The following is a 20183-nucleotide window of genomic DNA, read 5'->3' as shown; positions in this document are numbered from 1 at the left end:
GGGAATGTCATTCTGCTAACTAGATAGCACATGCATGGCGCCTCCGGTGACCAGCCAAGCTCCATAACACATTAAATTAAACTAATTTCACTGTGAAGCAGGAGCTAAAAATTATACACTGTAAAGAATAAATACTCAACTTTCCAGAGGTAGAAGAATCTGGAGATTGCATTATAATTCCTCTCGATAACGATAAAAAAAAAAACGTTAGGTTAACAGGGAAAACCACCGTGTGCAATCGCTACTGAAATAGGAATGAGCGCCATCTTGGAGACTCTTAATAGTACGGGAGGAAGGGTAACCTTGATAACGGCTCCCCTTCTGTTTTTCGCCACTCTTGCCCCTCGAAACGAAAACGTTATTCGGGGTGAAGATTGCTATATGTCGTATCAAGATATATGTCCCCTGATATTATGCGATATCCTTAAGAGAGATTCTAAGGATATTCGCGCCAGGAGTTGGAATTCTGGAGACCTAAAGGTCAATTCTCTGGGAATATTACTGTTGTCAAATATCCCTTAGAAAGCTACCAATAGGAACCTTCCATCAGGACGACATGGCTTGAGCTCAAAAAGTAAGTTTACAGTAGGATTGATTAATGTCTTGTTAGTGAAAATAAAATCTAAGTAATATGTAGTATCACTAAACCACAAATGTGTCATATAAATGTGTAAATATTGTATTAGTGAAGTACAAAACCCTGTATATTATTACTTTTCTGTTATTTCAACACTGAAAAAATTCAGTTTGGTTCGATAGCAAATGCAATATTTACAATTTGTAAAAATTGTGGTAAAGTAGAGAAGAAAATACGTAGTGTACCGTAAGTGATACAAAAAATCGCGCAACTATATGTGGCCTGGTTTGCTCTGATGATTTCGTGCTTGGCACATGATTGGCTGGTAGAGGATACGCATCCAGTCAGTGTGTGCGGTTCAGTATCCTGGACACTAATCGAGTGCAAAATCGCAGGATTGTGCTCTAGCTAACTGGCATTCATTACATTATATTGTTCAGATTCCTTTCATGCTAACACAACATTGCTCCACATCTTGATCTGTGTTGTGTTGCTTGGTGATTTATTAAATTTTTTGTCTAAAATTTTCATTTGCTTTCAAGTTCTATGATGTCTGCCAAACATGCTGAACCTTCTAAGGCTTATGGCAGTGAACCCAAGTACCACAGGTATTTGCATACTATAGAGGAAAGGATGTAACTTCTTGACATGTTTAAGGATGAGAGAACCTATTTTGCTATAGGTTGATATTACTGTATCAATGAATCTACTGTTTACAATATCAATAAGAACAAAATTAATATAAGCAGACCTGCAAATGTCACGTTACGCAAGAGCCAATAGGGTGGTAACTTCCAGCAATACGGTTATTGTCGTGCGGGAGTCTGCATTAGCCCTTTGGATGACTGAATGACTGACTACAGGAAGAAAAAATACTGTACTGGATACCAACACATTATGCGGCAATGGCAGGCAGTTCTATGTTAGGTTTATAGATGGCGGTAATGACGATCCAGAACCAGGACCATCCATCTCTCACCAAACCAACATACGGCTGGTTTAACAACTTTCAAAGAAGCTTCAACCTCAAGAGTGTGTCCATGCATGGAAAAGGTGTCTCTACTGATAAATCAGCCTCTGATGATCATTGAGGAAGTGGGTTATTTGCGTGAACAAGTTTTCAGTAAAGATGAGACTGGTCTCTTGGAAATGGAAAACTTTTAAGAACTTTCATCATGAAGGGAGAAGCTAGAGTCCATTAAAATGTATTGAAATGTTGCTAGCTTTATGAGAAAGCCAATGCTTATTCATAAGTCCAAAAGCCCAAATGTCCTCTAAACCAGTATAGTAGCAAGACCATGCTGCCAGTGAACTTCTGAAATTTTATGCACAACCAACTAACTGACATGGATAATGAAAACACTGACATTGGAATGGTTTCACTAGTGCTTAATCCCAGAAGTCAAGCTTTATCATGCCAAGAAAGGCTTTTATTTTAAAGTTCTTTCAATAGATAGGGCTAGAGACCAAGACATAACTGATTTAGCCTATTCATCAAGGGATTATTCGTATTTGCAAAGCACTTTACATGCGAAAGTCCGTGCAATATCTGGTCGGCTATGGATGCAGATGATAATGCAATGCAACGTTTCTCCAAAATATTAAAAAAGTTATAAAGGAGATAAAGAAAGGATCCATTACTATAAAGTACAAGACAGTAGACAAGAGAGAGAGGCTGATGAAACTGCTTCACCAATTATGTACATGACCTAATTGAGGACTATTCAGATCTGTTATGCAGGAAGATCTGACAGATGTGAAGAAGTCGCCAAATGAGGACGAACAAAAAGAACATGAGAAAACAATGCCTCTCAACACTTACAAAAACAGAAAAAAAAAAAACTCGAGAGAATGGCTGGAGATTCGGACCCAACAATGAATTGTGTATTCCAGTTTTAAAACGCAATGAACTGAGTAATGGTAATTTATAGAAACATTCTTGTGAATATTAAAAAGGCACCGTAAGTAACTATAGTACTGAACTGATCGCCATGTTCATCATCCACCCCCCCCCCAAAAAAAAAAAAGAAATACATGGTTTTCTTATTCAGTGGAAATCCAAGTTGCTATTACTGGACGTCGACGACGAAGGTATTGAACCACCTGAGGAAGCACCTGCTGAAGTGGTGTTTTTAGAAGAGTATTAATGCTTTTCTTTGATGCGAAATACACGTACCTCCTTCTCCTCATCATCATCTACATTGATCAACATTACGCAGCTAATCATCATCAACCAAATTTTGATACTTTTCTAAAGTGGCGAGTGTTCCAATTTTAAGTTTTCTCTATTAGGTAAGGCTTTGTTTACAATAAAAGTAAGTTTTTGTATTAAAATTTTTAAGTATATGAAGTTTATGAAAGTGTGGGTAGAGTTTTATAAAAGTTTAATTTTTAAAGATAGCAGAAAATGTAAAGAAAAGCTTGTAAAACAATAATAATAAAAAAAAAACTGTAGAGTACTGTATCTTCACGGTTATGGATGAGCTAGAACATTACTTCTGCGATATCCAAGGATTTCTGTAATATGAAATGGTAAACACACAAGGTATTCTATTGGAAATTTCATTTTAGGAAAGCATGTTGAGAACTACACCATAGCTATCTTGACATAGTATGGAAAATATGGTTAAATTGAATTGATTTGAAAAGATCACCTCTAGTAATTAAAAGAAAGTAGGACATGCTGCTTTCAGATAAACCTTAAAATAAATGTACATTACAAAGAGGTTTTCAGAAGACACTTACTTTACTGAAGTGGGGTTTTCATTTCCCTGATCTTGATTGTAACCAGTAGCTGAATTCTCTGGTGATTCATTATTTGTAGTATTGAGTTCCTCTTGAGGCTGGATTTTTTGTTTCTTGGCTAAAGGTTCTCTGTAATACAAATGATAGGTTATTCAAAATTTGCATTTAAAGTTATTTTATGGATAGAAAAACGGGAGATTAATAGCATTTGGGAAAAATATTTTATGATTTTCAAATAGTATACTGTGCTGTATTTTTACTAATTCATTATTTGTAATGTAACACATTTTGACCTAATGATTTAACAGGAAGGCAAATTCTGAACAGCTAAGGCCCGCTTTACGTAAGCGGTTTGAAACTGTGCAGTTGCGACCGTGAAGTTTAGAAATCAATGTAGATCAACGAGGCCCTTCACACAATGCGGTAAATAATCGTGTGGCAAAATAACCGGACGTTAGTGATTTCCAAACCACATGCACTGCTAAACCATGCACACTACCTTAAGAAGTTTATGGTGCCCTTCTGACAAGAAGTTTTCCCCCGTGCAGTAGCATTGGTTCACCTGTTCCAGAGGGTAGGCGTTCATCTTGTGCTGCCATATTTTAGTGATTGATATGAAAGTCTTATAATTATTATTACTGTATTATTATTATTATTAATAATGATAATAATAATAATAATAATAATGATAATGATGTACACAGTATTGTACTGATCACACTAAATGAAATAAGTTCATGATTATACAATTGATTGTTTTCTTTTTTATATGTTACATAAGATAAATTCTATCCAATTTTTTAATAGCAATCGACATAGTTACAAGGAGTTATAAGGATTTTGGATGTGTCAGACTTTTTAGCGCATCTTCGGAGACTCCATTTGCTCTTTGGTAGAGCGATTTAGTTGAAGCATTTATGAGAGTTTGTATGATCCTCTCTAACTTGTTTATCGTGTTCCTGTTAACTACATGCTCTGGAAGTCTATTCCAAATATTTGCTATTTCGTATGTAAAGAAATTGCCACATTGAGTGGTGATGTATCTTTTCAATTCCAGTTTGTATCCGTTACCTCTCGACTGACTTATGCTAAGCGTGAATAGATTGCTGTAATCTACATTTGCTATTCCTTTAAGAATTTTGAATGCCTCTATTAACTGTCCCCTTAGTCGTCGAGTTTGTAGATCAAATAAGTTCAAACGTTCTATCCTCCGTCCATATCCAAATTGCCTTAGTGTTGGAACTTGTTTGTGGCCCTAGCTTGTACTGCTTCTACTCTCTATGTATCCTCCTCAATACTTGGAACCTAGAATTGTACTCCATATTTTAGATGGGATCTTACTAATAATGTGTACAGCTGTAGTAGTGTCTTTGTTTCTATTTGAATTGTCTCTTTATGTAACTTATTAGTTTCTGTGCTTTCTTTTCAGCTTTTATCCTCTGTTTGGTGAACTTCAAATCCTTGCTGATAGTAAAACCGAGATCTTCCTCCTGGGCCACTCTTTCTTTTTCATTACCCAGCAGTGAGTAATCTGATTGTGGGTTATTATAACCTATGTGCATGCCTTTACATTTCTCACAGTTGAAAGGCATTTACCATTTTCTGGACCATTCTCCTAGCTTTATTAGATTCTCTCTTAAGGCTTTTACATCTTCTGAGTTAGCAGCATTTATGCATAGCTTAGTATTGTCGACAAATTTGGCTATTCTACTAGTTAATCCTAAATCTATGTCGTTGATGTAGATCAGAAATAGCAATGGGTCAAGGATAGATCCTTGGGGTAATCTGTTTGTAACAACTGCCAACTCTGAAGCTTTACATTGATTACAACTCCCTGTTTACTGTTTGTTAGCCAATCTTCGATACATTCAGCTGGCTCGTCAATGTTGCCTAATGCTTCTAAATTTGACCATTAATTTTTTTATGAGGAACTTTGTCAAAAGCCTTTTGAAAGTTTAGGTATATGATGTCTATTGCCCTGCTATTGCCCTGCTTTTTCCATGTCTTATATGAAAAATTCCTAAAGATTTTTCACCCATGATCTCTTTTGTCAAAAACCATGTTGGCTGTTTATTAGAAGATTGTTTTTCTCTATATGTTCTACTATTGAATCTACTATAATTGATTCAAAAATTTTGCAAAGCACTGAAGTCAGACGCAGTTATGTAGTTACCAGGTCCTCCTTTGGTTCTCTTCTTGTAGATTGGAGGAACATTGCCTAGTTTCCATCCTTGTGTTGCATTTCTTTCGCTGGCTGTCTTTCGGAACATTTTGTATAAGTGTTCAGTTATCTCTTCTTCTAGTTCTATAATCTCTCTTGGATGAATATCATCTGGACCTGTTACCTTTGCCTTACTGAGTCATTTTATTTTATTTTTGACATCGTCCATTGTAAAGGTTATTATATTTAATGGTTGTAGCCCTTCAAATTTGATAGCTGGTTCGGGGAGGGTCGTTGATTCTTCATTAGTGAATACAGTTGTGAAATATGCATTCATCAGTTGGTCTTTTTTCCAAATCATTTATTATAAGATTACCCTCCGAGATGTCTTAATGTGCTAATGTTTTTGATTGGTATTCTATTGAGAGAGAGAGAGAGAGAGAGAGAGAGAGAGAGAGAGAGAGAGAGAGAGAGAGAGAGAGAGAGAGAGAGAGAGAGAGAGAGAGAATATTTCAGCTATCACCAGGGCATCCTTGTATAGAAAAAATAAGCCTTATATAATGGCAATGCTTTCATACAAAGAAAATTCAAATATAAACATGCCATGCATATTATTATTATTGTTATTATTTATTATTATTATTATTATTATTATTATTATTATTATTAATTACTAAGCTACAATCCTAGTTGGAAAAGCAAAAGGCTATAAGCCCAGGGGCTTCAACAGGGAAAATATCCCAGTGAGGAAAAGAAACAAAGAAAGATAAAATATTTTAAGAACAATAACATTAAAATAAATATTTCCTATATAAACTATAAAAGCTTTAACAAAATAAGAGGTAGACAAATAGTATAGAATAGTATGCCGGAGTGTACCCTCAAGCAAGAGAACTCTAACCCAAGACAGTGGAAGACCATGGTACAAAGGCTATGGCACTACCCAAGACTAGAGAACAATGGGTTGATTTTGGAGTGTCCTCCTAGAAGAGCTGCTTACCATAGCTAAAGAGTCTCTTCTACCCTTACCAAGAGGAAGGTGGCCACTGAACAATTACAGTGCTGTAACCCTTTGGGCGAAGAAGAATTGTTTGGTAATCTCAGCGTTATCGGGTGTATAAGGACAGAGGAGAATATGTAGAGAATAGGCCAGATTATCCACACATGGCTGATCAATAGATTCTGTAAAATAAAAGCGCATACTGGAAATACACACCTACTTGGATCACGAAGGGTTTGACATAATTCACAAAACATGTCATCCATGTATCTCTACATCCAGTTATTGCAGAAGTGTATCGTATCATTTGCTGTCCCTACACCATCCTGTCTTTCACCATGGCATGTGTTGCAATGTATTTGATGTGTTACTTGTGTATACATAGTTATAGAAGGTGACAATATGACTATATTCTTTGAAATCGCGAAGTGAAAGCACATTCCACCTTAAAAGGCTTGTCAGGCATTGCCACTAGCAGAGGAGGTGGATTATCTCAATTTTATTGGGAAAATTAGGCTTTTTATTGAATTTGGATGCAAGTGCTGGAAAATGTGCCTTTGATACAGGTGATTTTCAAGAGAAAGGAGATATGACATTCTATTCCAACTAGGGTTGTAGCTTAGCAATTAATAATAATAATAATAATAATAATAATAATGTCCCAGAAAAAAAATAATTTCATTTCAGTTGAATATTTGATACAAGAGACCATCCTTGCTCCACAATAATTTTTCTTGATTGAAGGAGAGTTGGTTGATTTGATAAAAGTAGATGGTGGCTCATGAAAAAAAAGGATGAAATTATCAGCTGATTTCAGTTTTTCATGTTTTCATGGCTATTATTACACCGTTGAATATTTCAAACCCAGGGAGAACATGATTAATCTCCAATTTTATTAAACTGGCCTGAAGAATTTGTTCTCAATAATGAGAGTTTATGGTATTTACACTACAACTCATAATGCAATACATGGGTGCACTGAAAATTATTCAAATAATATCACTTAAGTGGCAATTTTTTCGAAAGAGAGAATGTCACAATGCAACAGAGATCAGTAGTGTTAGTACATTATAAGTTTCTGTACGGGTATAATGTAGTGACTGCAAATCCTGTGAGTACAGTTCTTTTATTGTTGTAATGTTGGAGACCTGAAAGATTTTACTAAGACTGTACCTACTAGAGCTCGGAAGTGTATTATTAGGTGAATACATATTTAAAAACTATAATTTTTGTAACCTTCTAATAGATTATAATCAAAAGACAATTTGAAACCAACATTACTTACCTTAATAATTGAGTTCCGCTTAAAGGTATTTGAAAGATTGGAAAAAATTATTAATTTTTTAGAAGTTATTTTCTGTGACCATTGAATTATTTTGTCACAGTAGTTTACCTATATTAGTCTTGAATATACAGTATTTTGTAATGGATTTACTTAGTATTTAAAAAAGAAAACATGTAATTTGTAAATGATGGGGTTGAAACAGTTCTTCGAGCAATTATTGGCTTTTGTATTGAGTTTAAATTCATGATCACGATAAATACAGGTAATTTTATTCATTTTTCTAGCACAGAATAAAACAATTAAGTAATTTGAACTGGAACTTAAATTATGGAATTAACACATTCTATTCCTAAAAAGCAGAGATTTTTAAAAGGTTCTTAGATTAACATTGAGAATGCTACAAGAAATTTGCAATAGCAAGGTACTATAAGATTTATAATTATTGTGCTACCTTAAGTACTACATTTACCAATGAGTTTAAACTCTTAGTTATATTGGTTTACTTCAAAGCATTAAAAGAAGAGATGTTTTAAAGTTTTGTACTTCAGTATTGCTAACATTCAAAACGTTGTATCAAGAAAACTATTCACCAAGCCCCTACATGCAAACATAAAGAGTAGTGGAAGGACAGTGCATTTTCATGTTTCAAGTATTGTCTCAATAGAGTAAGAGTTTTCACATTCACATAGAAGTACTATCAAGTTAAAATCTACGAAAGCCAAGTGGTCTGCACTTACCAGTATATTCGTAGGAGTAGTTCCTGTGGAAAGTGGTTCGTGAATAAAAGCTGTATTCTTTATCAGCGAAGGTGCTATAAGGAGGAATGAAAAGGTCGTAGTATAAGTAATGTGGCTTCTATTCCAGTTATGATGCATCCTTACATCACTGTCTATAGAGCAATTTCTTTTCTGCTTGTGATAATGTAATTTATAGCGTCTAAATTCTGATTTACCGCCAACATATCACTTTTTTACTATTTTCATTGTAGTCACTGTTGAATATTTGTACAGTGGTACCTAGGTTTCCGAGTTTAATGAATTCTGGGAGCGAGTTCACAAATTAAAATGGTTGTACACTGAAACAATATTTCCCGTTAGAAATAAAAGAAATACACTTGATGCATTCCTTATGTTCATAATTACACATATATACTCAATTTTAAAGGTTTGAAATGCTAAAGAATTAATAATTCACAATTATATATAGGAATAGATGACAAATTAGCCAGCACTCTACCTTAGAGGAGAGTTGTGGCTGGTTAGAGGGGGACGAGGGAGTTACTGATTGGAGGGAGAATCTCTTTTCATGAAAACTTTATCAGGAATTCTCTCCCTTGAACGATGTTACTACATTGAGTATTTGTGGTAGCTCTAGCCATGCTGATTACCACCCAGTTTTCATAATTCCCATATTACCTAAAGTTTAAGAATGTCTTTTGGTAAAACTTGTAAATATTTAAGATACAGGTAATCATCTTTAGCCTAGTTTGGACTTTGGCCTTCGTAGAGGCCTTGGGGCTTGTGATGCCCTTCTTACAATTTTCAATTTTATACAAAAATCCCTTGATTGTGGTCAGGAAGTTTGCATGATTGGCCTTGATTTTAGTGCTGTCTTTGAGCGTGTTAGTCATGAGGCCTTTTCTTCAAACTCAATCAGTTGGGAGTCGGTGGATCTTCTCTTAGCATCATTGTTAAATTTTTAAGTAATAGATTGCAAATATTTGTTGATGATGAGCACCATAGTGAGTATAGGAATGTGATATCTGGTGTTCCTCAGAGTAGTGTTCTTGGTCCATTACTTTTCATACTAAATACATATGATATTTGGTTTGGCCATGAAAACAAGCTTGTCGTATATGTAGATGATGCTACTCTCTCTCCCTCAATTCCATCTCCTGAATGTAGATATGGGGATGTTGAATCCCTTTATAGATATCCAACTGAAACCAGTTCATGATGCAAACTATGGGGCATGAAGTTGTACCCTAACAAAACTCACAAGTATAGTTGTAAGTAGGTCAAGGACAGTGGTTCCTAAACATCCAGATCTTTGCATTGATAATGCTTCTTTAACTCTATACATCTCTTTTAGAATTTTAAGTGTGAAGCTTGATTGCAAATTTAAACACATTTGATGTGTTTTTTCTTCAATTGCACAAAAATTGGCTCATTAAGAAAGTCTTTTAAGATATTTGGTGACCAATCTATTCTGAAGAAAAATTTTAATTCTTTCATACTGCCTTATTTCGAGTATTGTTATCCTGTCTGGTCTTCAACTGCTGGATTTCATCTTAATATGTTGGACAGGAACTTAAGGACTTTTAAATTTCTTATTCCAGAAGATATTAATCTCTGGCACCGTCATTTTGACTTTCCTTATCCTTCAGATCTTCCGAGACTGTAACATCCTGTACATAGTACTAGGTATACAGTTAATTCTAACAGTCATGCTTTCTTCATCGCAAGGCTCGATAATTCACAGTATTCTAGAGTTTTATTCCACCTGTGACCAGATTGTAGAATGCTTTCCTTAATCAGGCAGTTTGAATCGTTGGAATTTCAGAAGTTAAAACTTGCAGCAAATTTTTTTATGTCGAACAGGCTGACATAAGTCTCTTTTCATAGTTTATATATGACATCTATTTGGAGATTGTTACCGACCCTATTATATTTTATTTTCATTATTCATTACTTTTCATGTAGTTTATTTATTTCCTTATTTCAATAGACTATTTTTCTCTGTTGGTCTTTGGGCTTATAGGATTCTGCTTTTCCAACTAGGGTTGTAGCTTAGTTAGTAATAATATTGATATCACTAACTGAATCACTTAATTTATGTTTTCCGGACACGCGGTCATCTAATTTATAACTCCTGTCATGTAAATGTACATCACATTGTTAGTTAATAGATTTGCTGCTCGCCCTGAAAAAGTCTTATCTTGGTGATGTGTTTCTACAAAATTTGGCTGGATTTCCAACATTCTTAACATCTCCCTTTCAGGGTTTCTGAGATTCTTAACATTCTATTTCCCCTTCAAGCCTGAGGTTTGTTAATCTTGCCCTCTTCTTCGCCTGTTGAATTCTCCTCCACTTTCAGACTAAGTGGCGTAAGAACACTGTGGGACTGATTTCTGCATATCACGTGTTCTTTAGTACCTTGTCCATAAAGAAACGTACATACAGGTGGAACTTTTCCTCTCCGACTGATACAATGCTCGTAAACCCATTTGAATGTGTATACTCCTATTCAAAGTTCACTACTTGTAAACCGTGGTACTACTGTACTGTAGTTTATTCATTCATCAACACATTTACTCGCGGTTTATTTTAGCCCGAAGTACGAGTCAATGGGTCAGATTTTTTAAGTTCATTTAAAAAATATATATTAAATAATTATTTGCTACTTTTAGAATGAATATTTTTTTTCTCAATGTTCTCATTTTATATTTTATATTGATTTTTGTCTGCTTTCACATGGTAACCAATATTTGCCAAGAATATTGGTATTGCCTAGGAGAAGCTTGCATAGCCTAGGCCACTCACCCTATATCTGCACTTATCAAATAATAATGAAAGAAAAAAAAAACGAATCTAATCATTCAATTAATAATATGCCCTAATAAATCAGGGGGTTTGGCCTCTTAAGCCAACCTTATAAAACTTTTGCATACATTAGATGTAATCACTTTAATTATAATGTTTTTGCATTTGCAAAGAGCAGGCTCTTCCGAATAAAGATATTAAGCTACTCTATTAAAGGGTCATGCTGGTTTAAAAAGAATTGAAAGTTTTGCTTGAATGTTCACAGCTTGATAGAAGCAAGAGTAAATTGATTAAGCATAGAAAGCATTATCATTCTGTAAGTTGCTCAGCAGTTTTAGTATTTCATATTAAAATTCTGAAGGAATCTATATGTGGTTTAAGATGACGCAGCATCTTAACTACCCTATATAGGTATTGCCATAGAGCCTGGGTGAGAGGATGATATTTCAATCCGTGAATTTTAACCAATTTTATTAGAGCTGTGTCATCATCCTAGCATAGTTTAGTCTGTTTATGTGGATGGAGTACATGTTTTAATTACAATTCTTTACAAAGGGAAAAAGATGCCTAAAAATATAATGCAATGTATTTTAATTAATTTACCTCAGAATAGATTAATTAAGAAGAGCAAACTGCAATAACAACTGCAGTAAATTTGTTGAATGTTTTTTCTAAGCATTGGTTTAACTAATAAACAGCATCATGGATTAATTGATATATGAAAATAAAGTATTCATGACAAAATATATACTTCTGACTTCAGCTGAATGTAAAATAAGTTTAAGCTGTTAAATTAGATCCATTATTTACTACTGCACTATATTCTATAAAAAGTATCCCCAGAGAAGAAAACCAAGTGCACTACATACTGTTCATGTGGAGAGTCCCCTTCGGGAGAGTTCAAATTGTCTTCACTTGATGTTGCTTTCGGGGAAGTGTCTGAATTAGGTGGCATGTTGGCTGGATTCGATGAATCATCACTTGGAATTTGAACCCTGTATCACAATACCAAATTGAGAATTATACTTTAATGATACATAGTATATATGGTTCACCAAGATTTATGCATAATTTGGAATTAGCCGAGACAGTCTGAAGAGGTGATGGAAATTGTATGCTGCTTATGCAATACGTTTATTCATTTTTATATATTTTAGTTGATATTTACTGCATTTTCTTAATATCAGAATGACACTTATTACTGAAGCCCTATTACAAATTCTTGATAGAAAAGCCAAGAGGCAAGTTGTTGGTTTAAAAAATAAAGTAAAGTGATACGAGAGATGACCCTCATTCCAAGGAATTCACTGTCATCATTACCTATTATTGTAGTATGTTGCTATCTCTACGAATTTATAGCCTTGGAAGTTACTTGTTCCTGTACAAATACAAACCCTTCGGTATCTATAGTAGTTTCCCACTTTCGGGACATCCCGTTATACCTCCAAGGGGATATAACATTACTCATTTCTCTCATCTTATTTTCAGCTAAACTATCCCAATGCTGTTGCCAATTATCATAAATATTGTGTTAATTGTAGGTAAAAATTCATTACAGGGAATGGGATATCTTCTGGGTAGCAAAAGAGAGAGAGAGAGAGTGAGAGAGAGAGAGAGAGAGAGAGAGAGAGAGAGAGAGAGAGAGAGAGAGAGAGAGAGAGAGAGAGAGAGAGAGAGCGAATGTGTGTTTTATTCTTCATTCTTTTGAGTTTAGGAGATTGTTTCACTTTTATTAAAACAATAAAGAAATGTCAGGCAAACTCATTTACCTAAAATTGTTTACAATAATCAATACAGCTTGTGAATTGAGACCAGATATTTATTAATAGGAAATTAGAAAATTATTTTTTTTCTCTAATAAAACCACTAAAAACAGTACAGTACTCTAAGTTTAACAGTGATGGGTATAACGGGTTGGCCCCAACGTTCGACCGAACATGAGTAGGATAAACGTGAACGTAATGTACATACAAAAAACTAGGCTCGCAATGTTTCCCATCAGACACACGTCTACCGCATATCGCCTATAATCTCCCCGACAGAGCAAAAAGAGGGGAATTTCGGCTTACGGGAGTAAACAGGAGCAAGATATGTGAATGTGTGATCCCAGCATTACTACACTGCTCTCCCTCTTTCGTGGGTGGCCGGCAAATCCTGGGGGTGGGGGTACACCTTTCTCGTTTGCGGGCTAGGTGGCGCTCCCGATTGTTTCTTCAGTACTCAGGTTGAATTTTAAAACTGCGTGTGATTTAACTTTTCAGCTCTCGACTCTTACCCTCCCCTTGTTGGCGATGAGCCAATATACTTTCTTGGCTGGTGGAAGGAGTCCTTAGTCTTATATTGTCCATTTCCTCTCGAGGAATTCCCTTGCAACTGAGTGTCGAGTTTTTCCCCGAGTAGTCTTTTGCAGTGGATTTATGAATTGTAATTCATCATAACTTTTTTCCTCAGATAGCAATGCCCTTCTTCGTCGTTTGCCTAAAGAAGCCGACGTAGAAAGCAGATCCGTTCTTTTCTATGGAATCAATCGCTCTGGTCACTGTCCTGCGCTACCTGTGGCAACTCGTGACTGGCTTGTTGGTTGTGAGATAGCACTCTGTGCAGACCTTCCACTTAAACAAGGCTTTTTGAAGGGAAGCAAAGAGTGCTGCCTGGTCGTTCGCCTTCAGGGATTGGAGAACCTTCCCTCACGAGGGAGAGTTAACCTTCCCTGGTGTTTGTCTGCTTTCCCTTCCGAGGGACCGCTTCCCTTCATTAGCCGTTTCGCAATCTTCCCCCCTCCCCCCCCCCCCCTGATGCTGAAGTCTTCACGAGGATTAGCTGCTGCCCTCTAATGAACAGTGGTAACTACTTTCCCACTGGACCTCAGTGCCCAATTGTTGATCCAACTACATCAGTCAGCATTTTCTCTATTCCTTTTGGTTATTTCTTTAAGTCTCCCATCTCTTCTTTTCGGGCTTGAACTTGTTGACGACTTTGGCTTGTTTGATTATACTTTGGCTGCTTCTTTGGATATGGTACAGTGTGGGATGGACGGCATTCCATCTCAACCTGTACCAATTAAGACGCCATCACCCTCTGGCAGACCCCATTGGGTGCAGGCTAAGTCTATTAAGAGTTGGGCTCTAGGGATCCAGTTTTAAGTCACCCATATTTGTGGGTAATGGGTGATGCCAGGCATTGGAGTCGCCGGTGGGGGGAGCTAACTACCCTCACTGACCAGTGTACTCCCACCTAAAGAGAGGTAGTCCCTCTCTAATAGAGGACTGGTCCCCGCTGAAGCCTCCTCTCATGGTGGGCCATGTGGGATAGGACTGATATCCTCCAATAAGAGGTGGATAACCTGGCTTGCTTCTTCCGTAAAAACCAACCCCAAATGTCGTAACTAGAAGGGAAGAGTCATACAAAATCTCCTTTTACTGAAAGAGAATTTGATTTTGCACTTGCTATGTGTAACGATACAGCCCCTGGACCCGATGGAATTCCATATGCAATGATTAAACATGTACCTGTTAATACCAAGTTATTTATTTTAAGCATTATTAATAAAATATGGCATGATCATAGTTATTAAAGTGTTTGGGGATTAGCAATTATTTTAGTCCTTTTAAAACTGGGTATGGATAAGTTTTAAGTAGCAAGCTATCGATCTATTGCATTGACATCTTGCTTATGTAAGATCATGGAGAAGGTGGTCAATGCAAGACTGATGTGGTACCTAGAAAAGAAAGGTATTTTATCACCTATCCAGTGTGGATTCAAGAAAATGCACTCAACAAGTGATGTGTTGATACGACTTGAGTACTCTATTTGTGAAGCCTTTGCTTCCAAACAGCACCATGTAAGTCTTTTTTTTTTTTTTTTTTTTACCTCGAAAAGGCATATGATACTGCATGGAGATATGGTATACTTAAAACCATTCATGAATTGGGATTAAGAGGAGAGCTACCACTGTTTATTCAGTCGTAGCTACCACTGTTTATTCGGTCATTTCTTTCACATAGAGTTTTCAAGTGAGAATAGGGGAAACTATCAGAGAGTGAATGTCAGGAAGAAGGAGTTCCCTTGGTAGTGTGCTGAGTGTAACCCTATTCACACTAGCAATTAATGGAATATCCTCAGTCATTTCCCATGATATCCTCTCTACACTATTTGTGGAGGATCTCTCCATATCATTTGCTGGAGCTAGAATGGCAATGGTAGAGAGAAAACTACAACTCGCAATTGATTAAATTATTCAGTGGGTTGATATGAATGGGTTCCAAGTTTTCAACAAGCAAAACTACTATTGTCCATTTCTGTGGTATCTGGGGAGTACATCCAGACCCGGATATATACATGAAAGGACAACGGATCCCATGTGTAGGCGAAGCTAAATTTTTAGGATTGATTTTTTATTGTTTTGAGGCTCTGAATCTTTTAAAAGTATTGTCCCATACATCATGGGAGGCAGACTGTAAAACTACTTTGAAATTATACAGGGTCTTCATTTTTTCCAAAATTAGTCATAGGTGTGAAATATACTCCTCAGCCACCCCAAGCCGATTAAAGATATTTGATTCAATACATCATGCTGGTATTAGATTGTCCACAGGAGCATTTAGAACCTCACTTATCCCAAGTCTCCTTGTTGATGCTGGAGAGTTACCTCTAGACCATTACCGAATGTCTTCCATTATTCAGTATTGGTTTAGGTTACAAACACTCCCTAACTCTTTAGCCTTTCAGACTGCAAGCCTTGTAAGGCACTCAACATACTTTGAGTTGCACCCAAAATCTCCTCAACCTTATGGCTTTCGGGTAAAACAATTATTAAACAGTCTTGATATAATTAGAGGTAAGGTGCTTCCATTTAAGATGTCATCAAGTCCTCCATGGAAATTACCGGAGATATCTTTTTGTAAATATTTTATTGGTGTTAAAAAAATATGACTTGAATTAGAAGCTAGGTCTCTTTTTATGGAACATGTTGAGGAACATAGGGAATCAACTTTTATATATATTGATGGCTCCAAATCTGATGTTGGTGTTGGATTTAGAGTATATAGTAGTTCTTTTAACTGTAGAGGTGCACTTCCTCCAATATCTTCCATATTTACTGCTGAATTATATGGTATAATAACTGCTATTGAGAAAATAGCATTAAAAGAGGAGTGCAATTTTACCATTTTTAGTGATTCAAGAAGTTTGCTTCAAGCTTTAGATGGTTTTAATTCTAGTAACCCTTTAGTTTTAAAGATTTTAGAGTGGCTTTTAATCAATGCCCTGAAAGGTATAACAGTTTGATTTTGCTGGTTTCCAGCACACGTAGTTATGTCTGGAAATGAAGAGGCAGATTCACTGGCAAAGAGTGCTGCAGCCGAGTTGCTACCAAGAAGGTATCCAATTCTTTGTAATGATTTTTTAACCAGCAATTAAGAATTTTATTTATAACAGTTGGCAACAGCATTGGGATAGTTCAACTGAAAATAAGATGAGAGAAATTGTGATTGTTATATCCCCTTGGAGATATAATGGGACGCCCCGAAAATGGGAGAATACTCTGTCGTCTCCGCATTGGTCACACACGGATGACACATTGGTTTCTGCTGGCTGGCCAACGCAAACCATATTGCGACGACTGTTTAATACCGTTGACAGTGTGGCATTTGTTGACTGAATGCCCCACTTATAGCACAGAAAGAAATAGATATCTGTTTGAGGCTCGGGGTGAAGATGGCAGGTTCATCCTTGCCAAGATCCTTGGACATGATATGGCGTACAGTGCTAGTAGCATTTTTAAATTTATCTCAGAAGCAGGTCTTCTTAATGCTATTTAACTTTTATAACATTTACTTTTCTGGTTTTAATTGAATATTCTTTTAATCTTTATATATAATAAACGATATTGGCGTCAATGACCTTCGATGTCAGGATGCCAGAGAACTTCACATAAATCAATCAATCACAATCTTCCCTCTGGCAGGGAGAATTGCAAACCTTCAGTTTGTCACAGGTGCTGGAGACTGTCGTTCTGACCTTGGTCATGGCCGACGCTGAAAACGTTGCTTCTCCTCCTGGGGCGGTAGGAGAGGGAACATCTCTCGTTCACAAAAGGATCGCTTGTGGTCAGCGGCCTCCTTACACTTATGCTTCTTCCCCGAGGGCAGGGGTAGTGCATTGTCCTAGGCAATGTTCAATGTTCTTCTTTGGTAGAACAAACCTCCCCCGCCGGAGAAAGCTCTCGAGCTTGAGTAGTCTCCCCCTCGTGTAGTTTCTGCTTGAAGTTCCACTTCGGAGATTTGTGAGGTGGAGAAGTTTTTTGTCCCTCTCCATCCAGGGCGTGCTCCTCCCCCAGTGGTAGGAGACGCCTTTTTTAGCTCTCGGGTTCAAGTCTCAATGTTCTCTCAGGGTCACTTGACAATTTTGCATCGGGTGTGCTTGATCAGGAGCCTTCAAGCTTCCATTGCGTGGTTCCTTTGGATTCTCACAACACGTGACCTTCGTGTCATTTTGCTTAGCCTTCTGTCTTGCGGGACATCGAATCTTTGGGTTCTGGTTTCAATGTTCCCTCAGGTTCTCATAATCTGGGACCTTTGGGTCCTCGTTTTACTAAGCCTTCGGGCTTGCGAACACCAAACCTCGGGTTCTGGTTCAATGTTCCTTCGGGTTCTAGCAACCTGAGACTTTCGAGTCCTAGTCACGTTAAGCCTCTGTGTTCTCGTAACTCAGAACCTTTGGGATCCACTTTTGTTGAGCCTTCTGGCTCTTGTAACCCTAGTTACGCCGAACCCTTGGGTTCTTGCAACCCGGGGCCTTCGGGTCCTCTTCACGTTGAGCCTTCGGGCTCTCATGGATGTCACTCATTGGGCTTGCGTGACCTCGGGCCTTTGGGCTCTCGTTGCATGTAGCATTCGGGCTCTTGCAACCCTGGGTCTTCGGGTCCTCATCTCGTTAGGCCCTTGGACTTATGAGACATCATGCCTTTGGGTTCAGGTTACGTGGAGCCTTCCGGCACTCGTAACCCGGGACCTTTGGGTTCCAGTTACTTGAGGTTTTCGCAACTCTGGTTACATTTAATGGACTCTTGTGACTGCCGTTATGCTGAGTCTGTCAACTCACATAACAAAGAATCTTTGGATTCTCGTTGCATGAACCCTGTGTATTCACATGACAAGTTGCCTGAGGGATTCCATCTCCCTCTAGGTAACGATGATGTAGTTCCTTCGGGTTCATGTCATCCTTCTCATCGCGTGAACTCTGTTTAGGGTTCACACGGCACGTTGCCTGAGGGATTCCATCTTCCTCCAGGTATCGATGACGTAGTCTCTTCTGGTTCTCGGCATCCTTGGTCCCGTGAACCCTGTGGGTTCACACGACACATTTCCTGAGTGATTCCATCTTCCTCCAGGCAGCGATGTTATAGTTTCTTCAGGTTCTCATCATGCTTCTCGTCGCATGAGCCCTGTTGGTTCACACAACATGAAGCCTGAGGGTTTCCACCTCCTTCCAGGTATCAATGACATAATCCCACTAGGTTCTCATCATGCCTCTCATTCCATCCCCCATCAGGAATGGGTGACGTAGTTCCTTTGGGTTCTCGTTATGATGATCGTTTAGGGTCGCAAGAAATGGAATCACGATTCATAATAGTTTGTCTCCCTTGCTGGGCTCAAACCATAAGGTTTTCGACCAATTTTCGCGTTCCCTTTACATATAAACCCTAGTTTCTCTTCGCACCGAATCTCACAGTTCGTTGACCCCTCTTACGGACTTGGTCATTCAGCGTAGCGTGACTTGTAATATCACACTACAATCTGAGCTGATTGCTTTGCTACAGCTAGGGTGGTCTCGCCAGCTCCGTTCCTTTCGTTTTCGAACAAACCACCGTTATCTTCCCCCCAACCCTCCCGCTTCCAGTGGTTTGGGGTAGTAGGCGGTTCATGATCGTCTCTCACCCCCGCGTAACCCTCAGCTGCCGGGCAAAAGCCAGCAGAAAGAATTTTTACATTCCAGCTCAATTTCTTCTGGTAGGTCTTGCCTGCATTAGACGGTAATTTTCTCGCTAACGAAGAAAAGTTCAATGGCAACCCCATACAGGAAAGTGGTCAATGGCAACCTATTATATGGTCTTGTTGAGGAAACCCCAACCTACGAGACAACACCCTTTTTGGGAAACTAGTTCCTGAGAAGTTTCACATAACTTCGACAGGCATTTGTTAAACTTCATAAAGGCTGTAAGAACTCCTTTCTGGTGCATGCACTCTCCAAGACAAAACTATAAGGTTATTGCCACTAACATGGTTTTTACAGATTGTTTGAGTCAGCCGCAGGCCGTCATCGTATCCCTGGGCACAACGACTTCATTTTACACAATAGGCTTCTGAGACATTTTATTTATTACCCTAACAGGGTTATTGTCTCAAGCATTTAGTCTCAAGGGAGCAGTGTTGGCTTACGTTTTCGAACGATAGCAACAACATGGTCATCTTTTCATTTCATTTACAAACGATACAACCCCCCCCCCCACAAGGGAGCCAGACAACGTTGTCTGTGTACGAATGTTGGTAAGGCCCTCCCACATGATCACTACAATAACTGTATATTTTGTTTGTTGGCGTACAGTATGCACTCACAACTTGAAAAATACTACAGCTAGTCGGCGATCAAATTTTCCTTGGGCAATATTGTTGCGATTCGTCGGGCATACATTATTCCCGCAACCGGATTAGTTTTCAAACCTTTACCAGGAGGCAAAGATTACACATGCACTAATGTTGATGGGCAAGTACTTATGCATGCAAGCGATCTTTCAGCCGACAAGCGCTATAAACCATCTTACAATAAGAACTCCATTCTAATAAGCTGTAATGGCTATATCCCTTACGGGAAAC

At 37.8% G+C, this 20183-nt stretch overlaps 2 protein-coding genes across 7 annotated transcripts in view; one reads left to right on the top strand and one right to left on the bottom strand.

Annotated features, from left to right (window-relative positions):
• ArgRS-m (arginyl-tRNA synthetase, mitochondrial) overlaps window positions 1-20183 on the top strand; it is a 644356-nt gene that overhangs the window by 162220 nt on the left and 461953 nt on the right. The gene's annotated exons all lie outside the window — the stretch shown is intronic.
• LOC137658734 (uncharacterized) overlaps window positions 1-20183 on the bottom strand; it is a 97570-nt gene that overhangs the window by 42890 nt on the left and 34497 nt on the right. For 5 of the 6 annotated variants that reach the window (XM_068393747.1, XM_068393748.1, XM_068393750.1 and 2 more), the window contains exons 2-3: window positions 12180-12305; window positions 3323-3451 (exon numbers count right to left, since the gene is read on the bottom strand). In XM_068393747.1, the coding sequence (XP_068249848.1) occupies window positions 3323-3451; window positions 12180-12305 (255 nt within the window). The remainder of the gene's footprint in view (window positions 1-3322; window positions 3452-12179; window positions 12306-20183) is intronic. The other variant, XM_068393749.1, reaches the window with a different exon arrangement.

Source organism: Palaemon carinicauda, chromosome 19 (genome assembly GCF_036898095.1).
Source record: "Palaemon carinicauda isolate YSFRI2023 chromosome 19, ASM3689809v2, whole genome shotgun sequence".
Classification (NCBI taxonomy): domain Eukaryota; kingdom Metazoa; phylum Arthropoda; class Malacostraca; order Decapoda; family Palaemonidae; genus Palaemon; species Palaemon carinicauda.
This window is presented reverse-complemented; position numbering and strand designations above follow the sequence as displayed.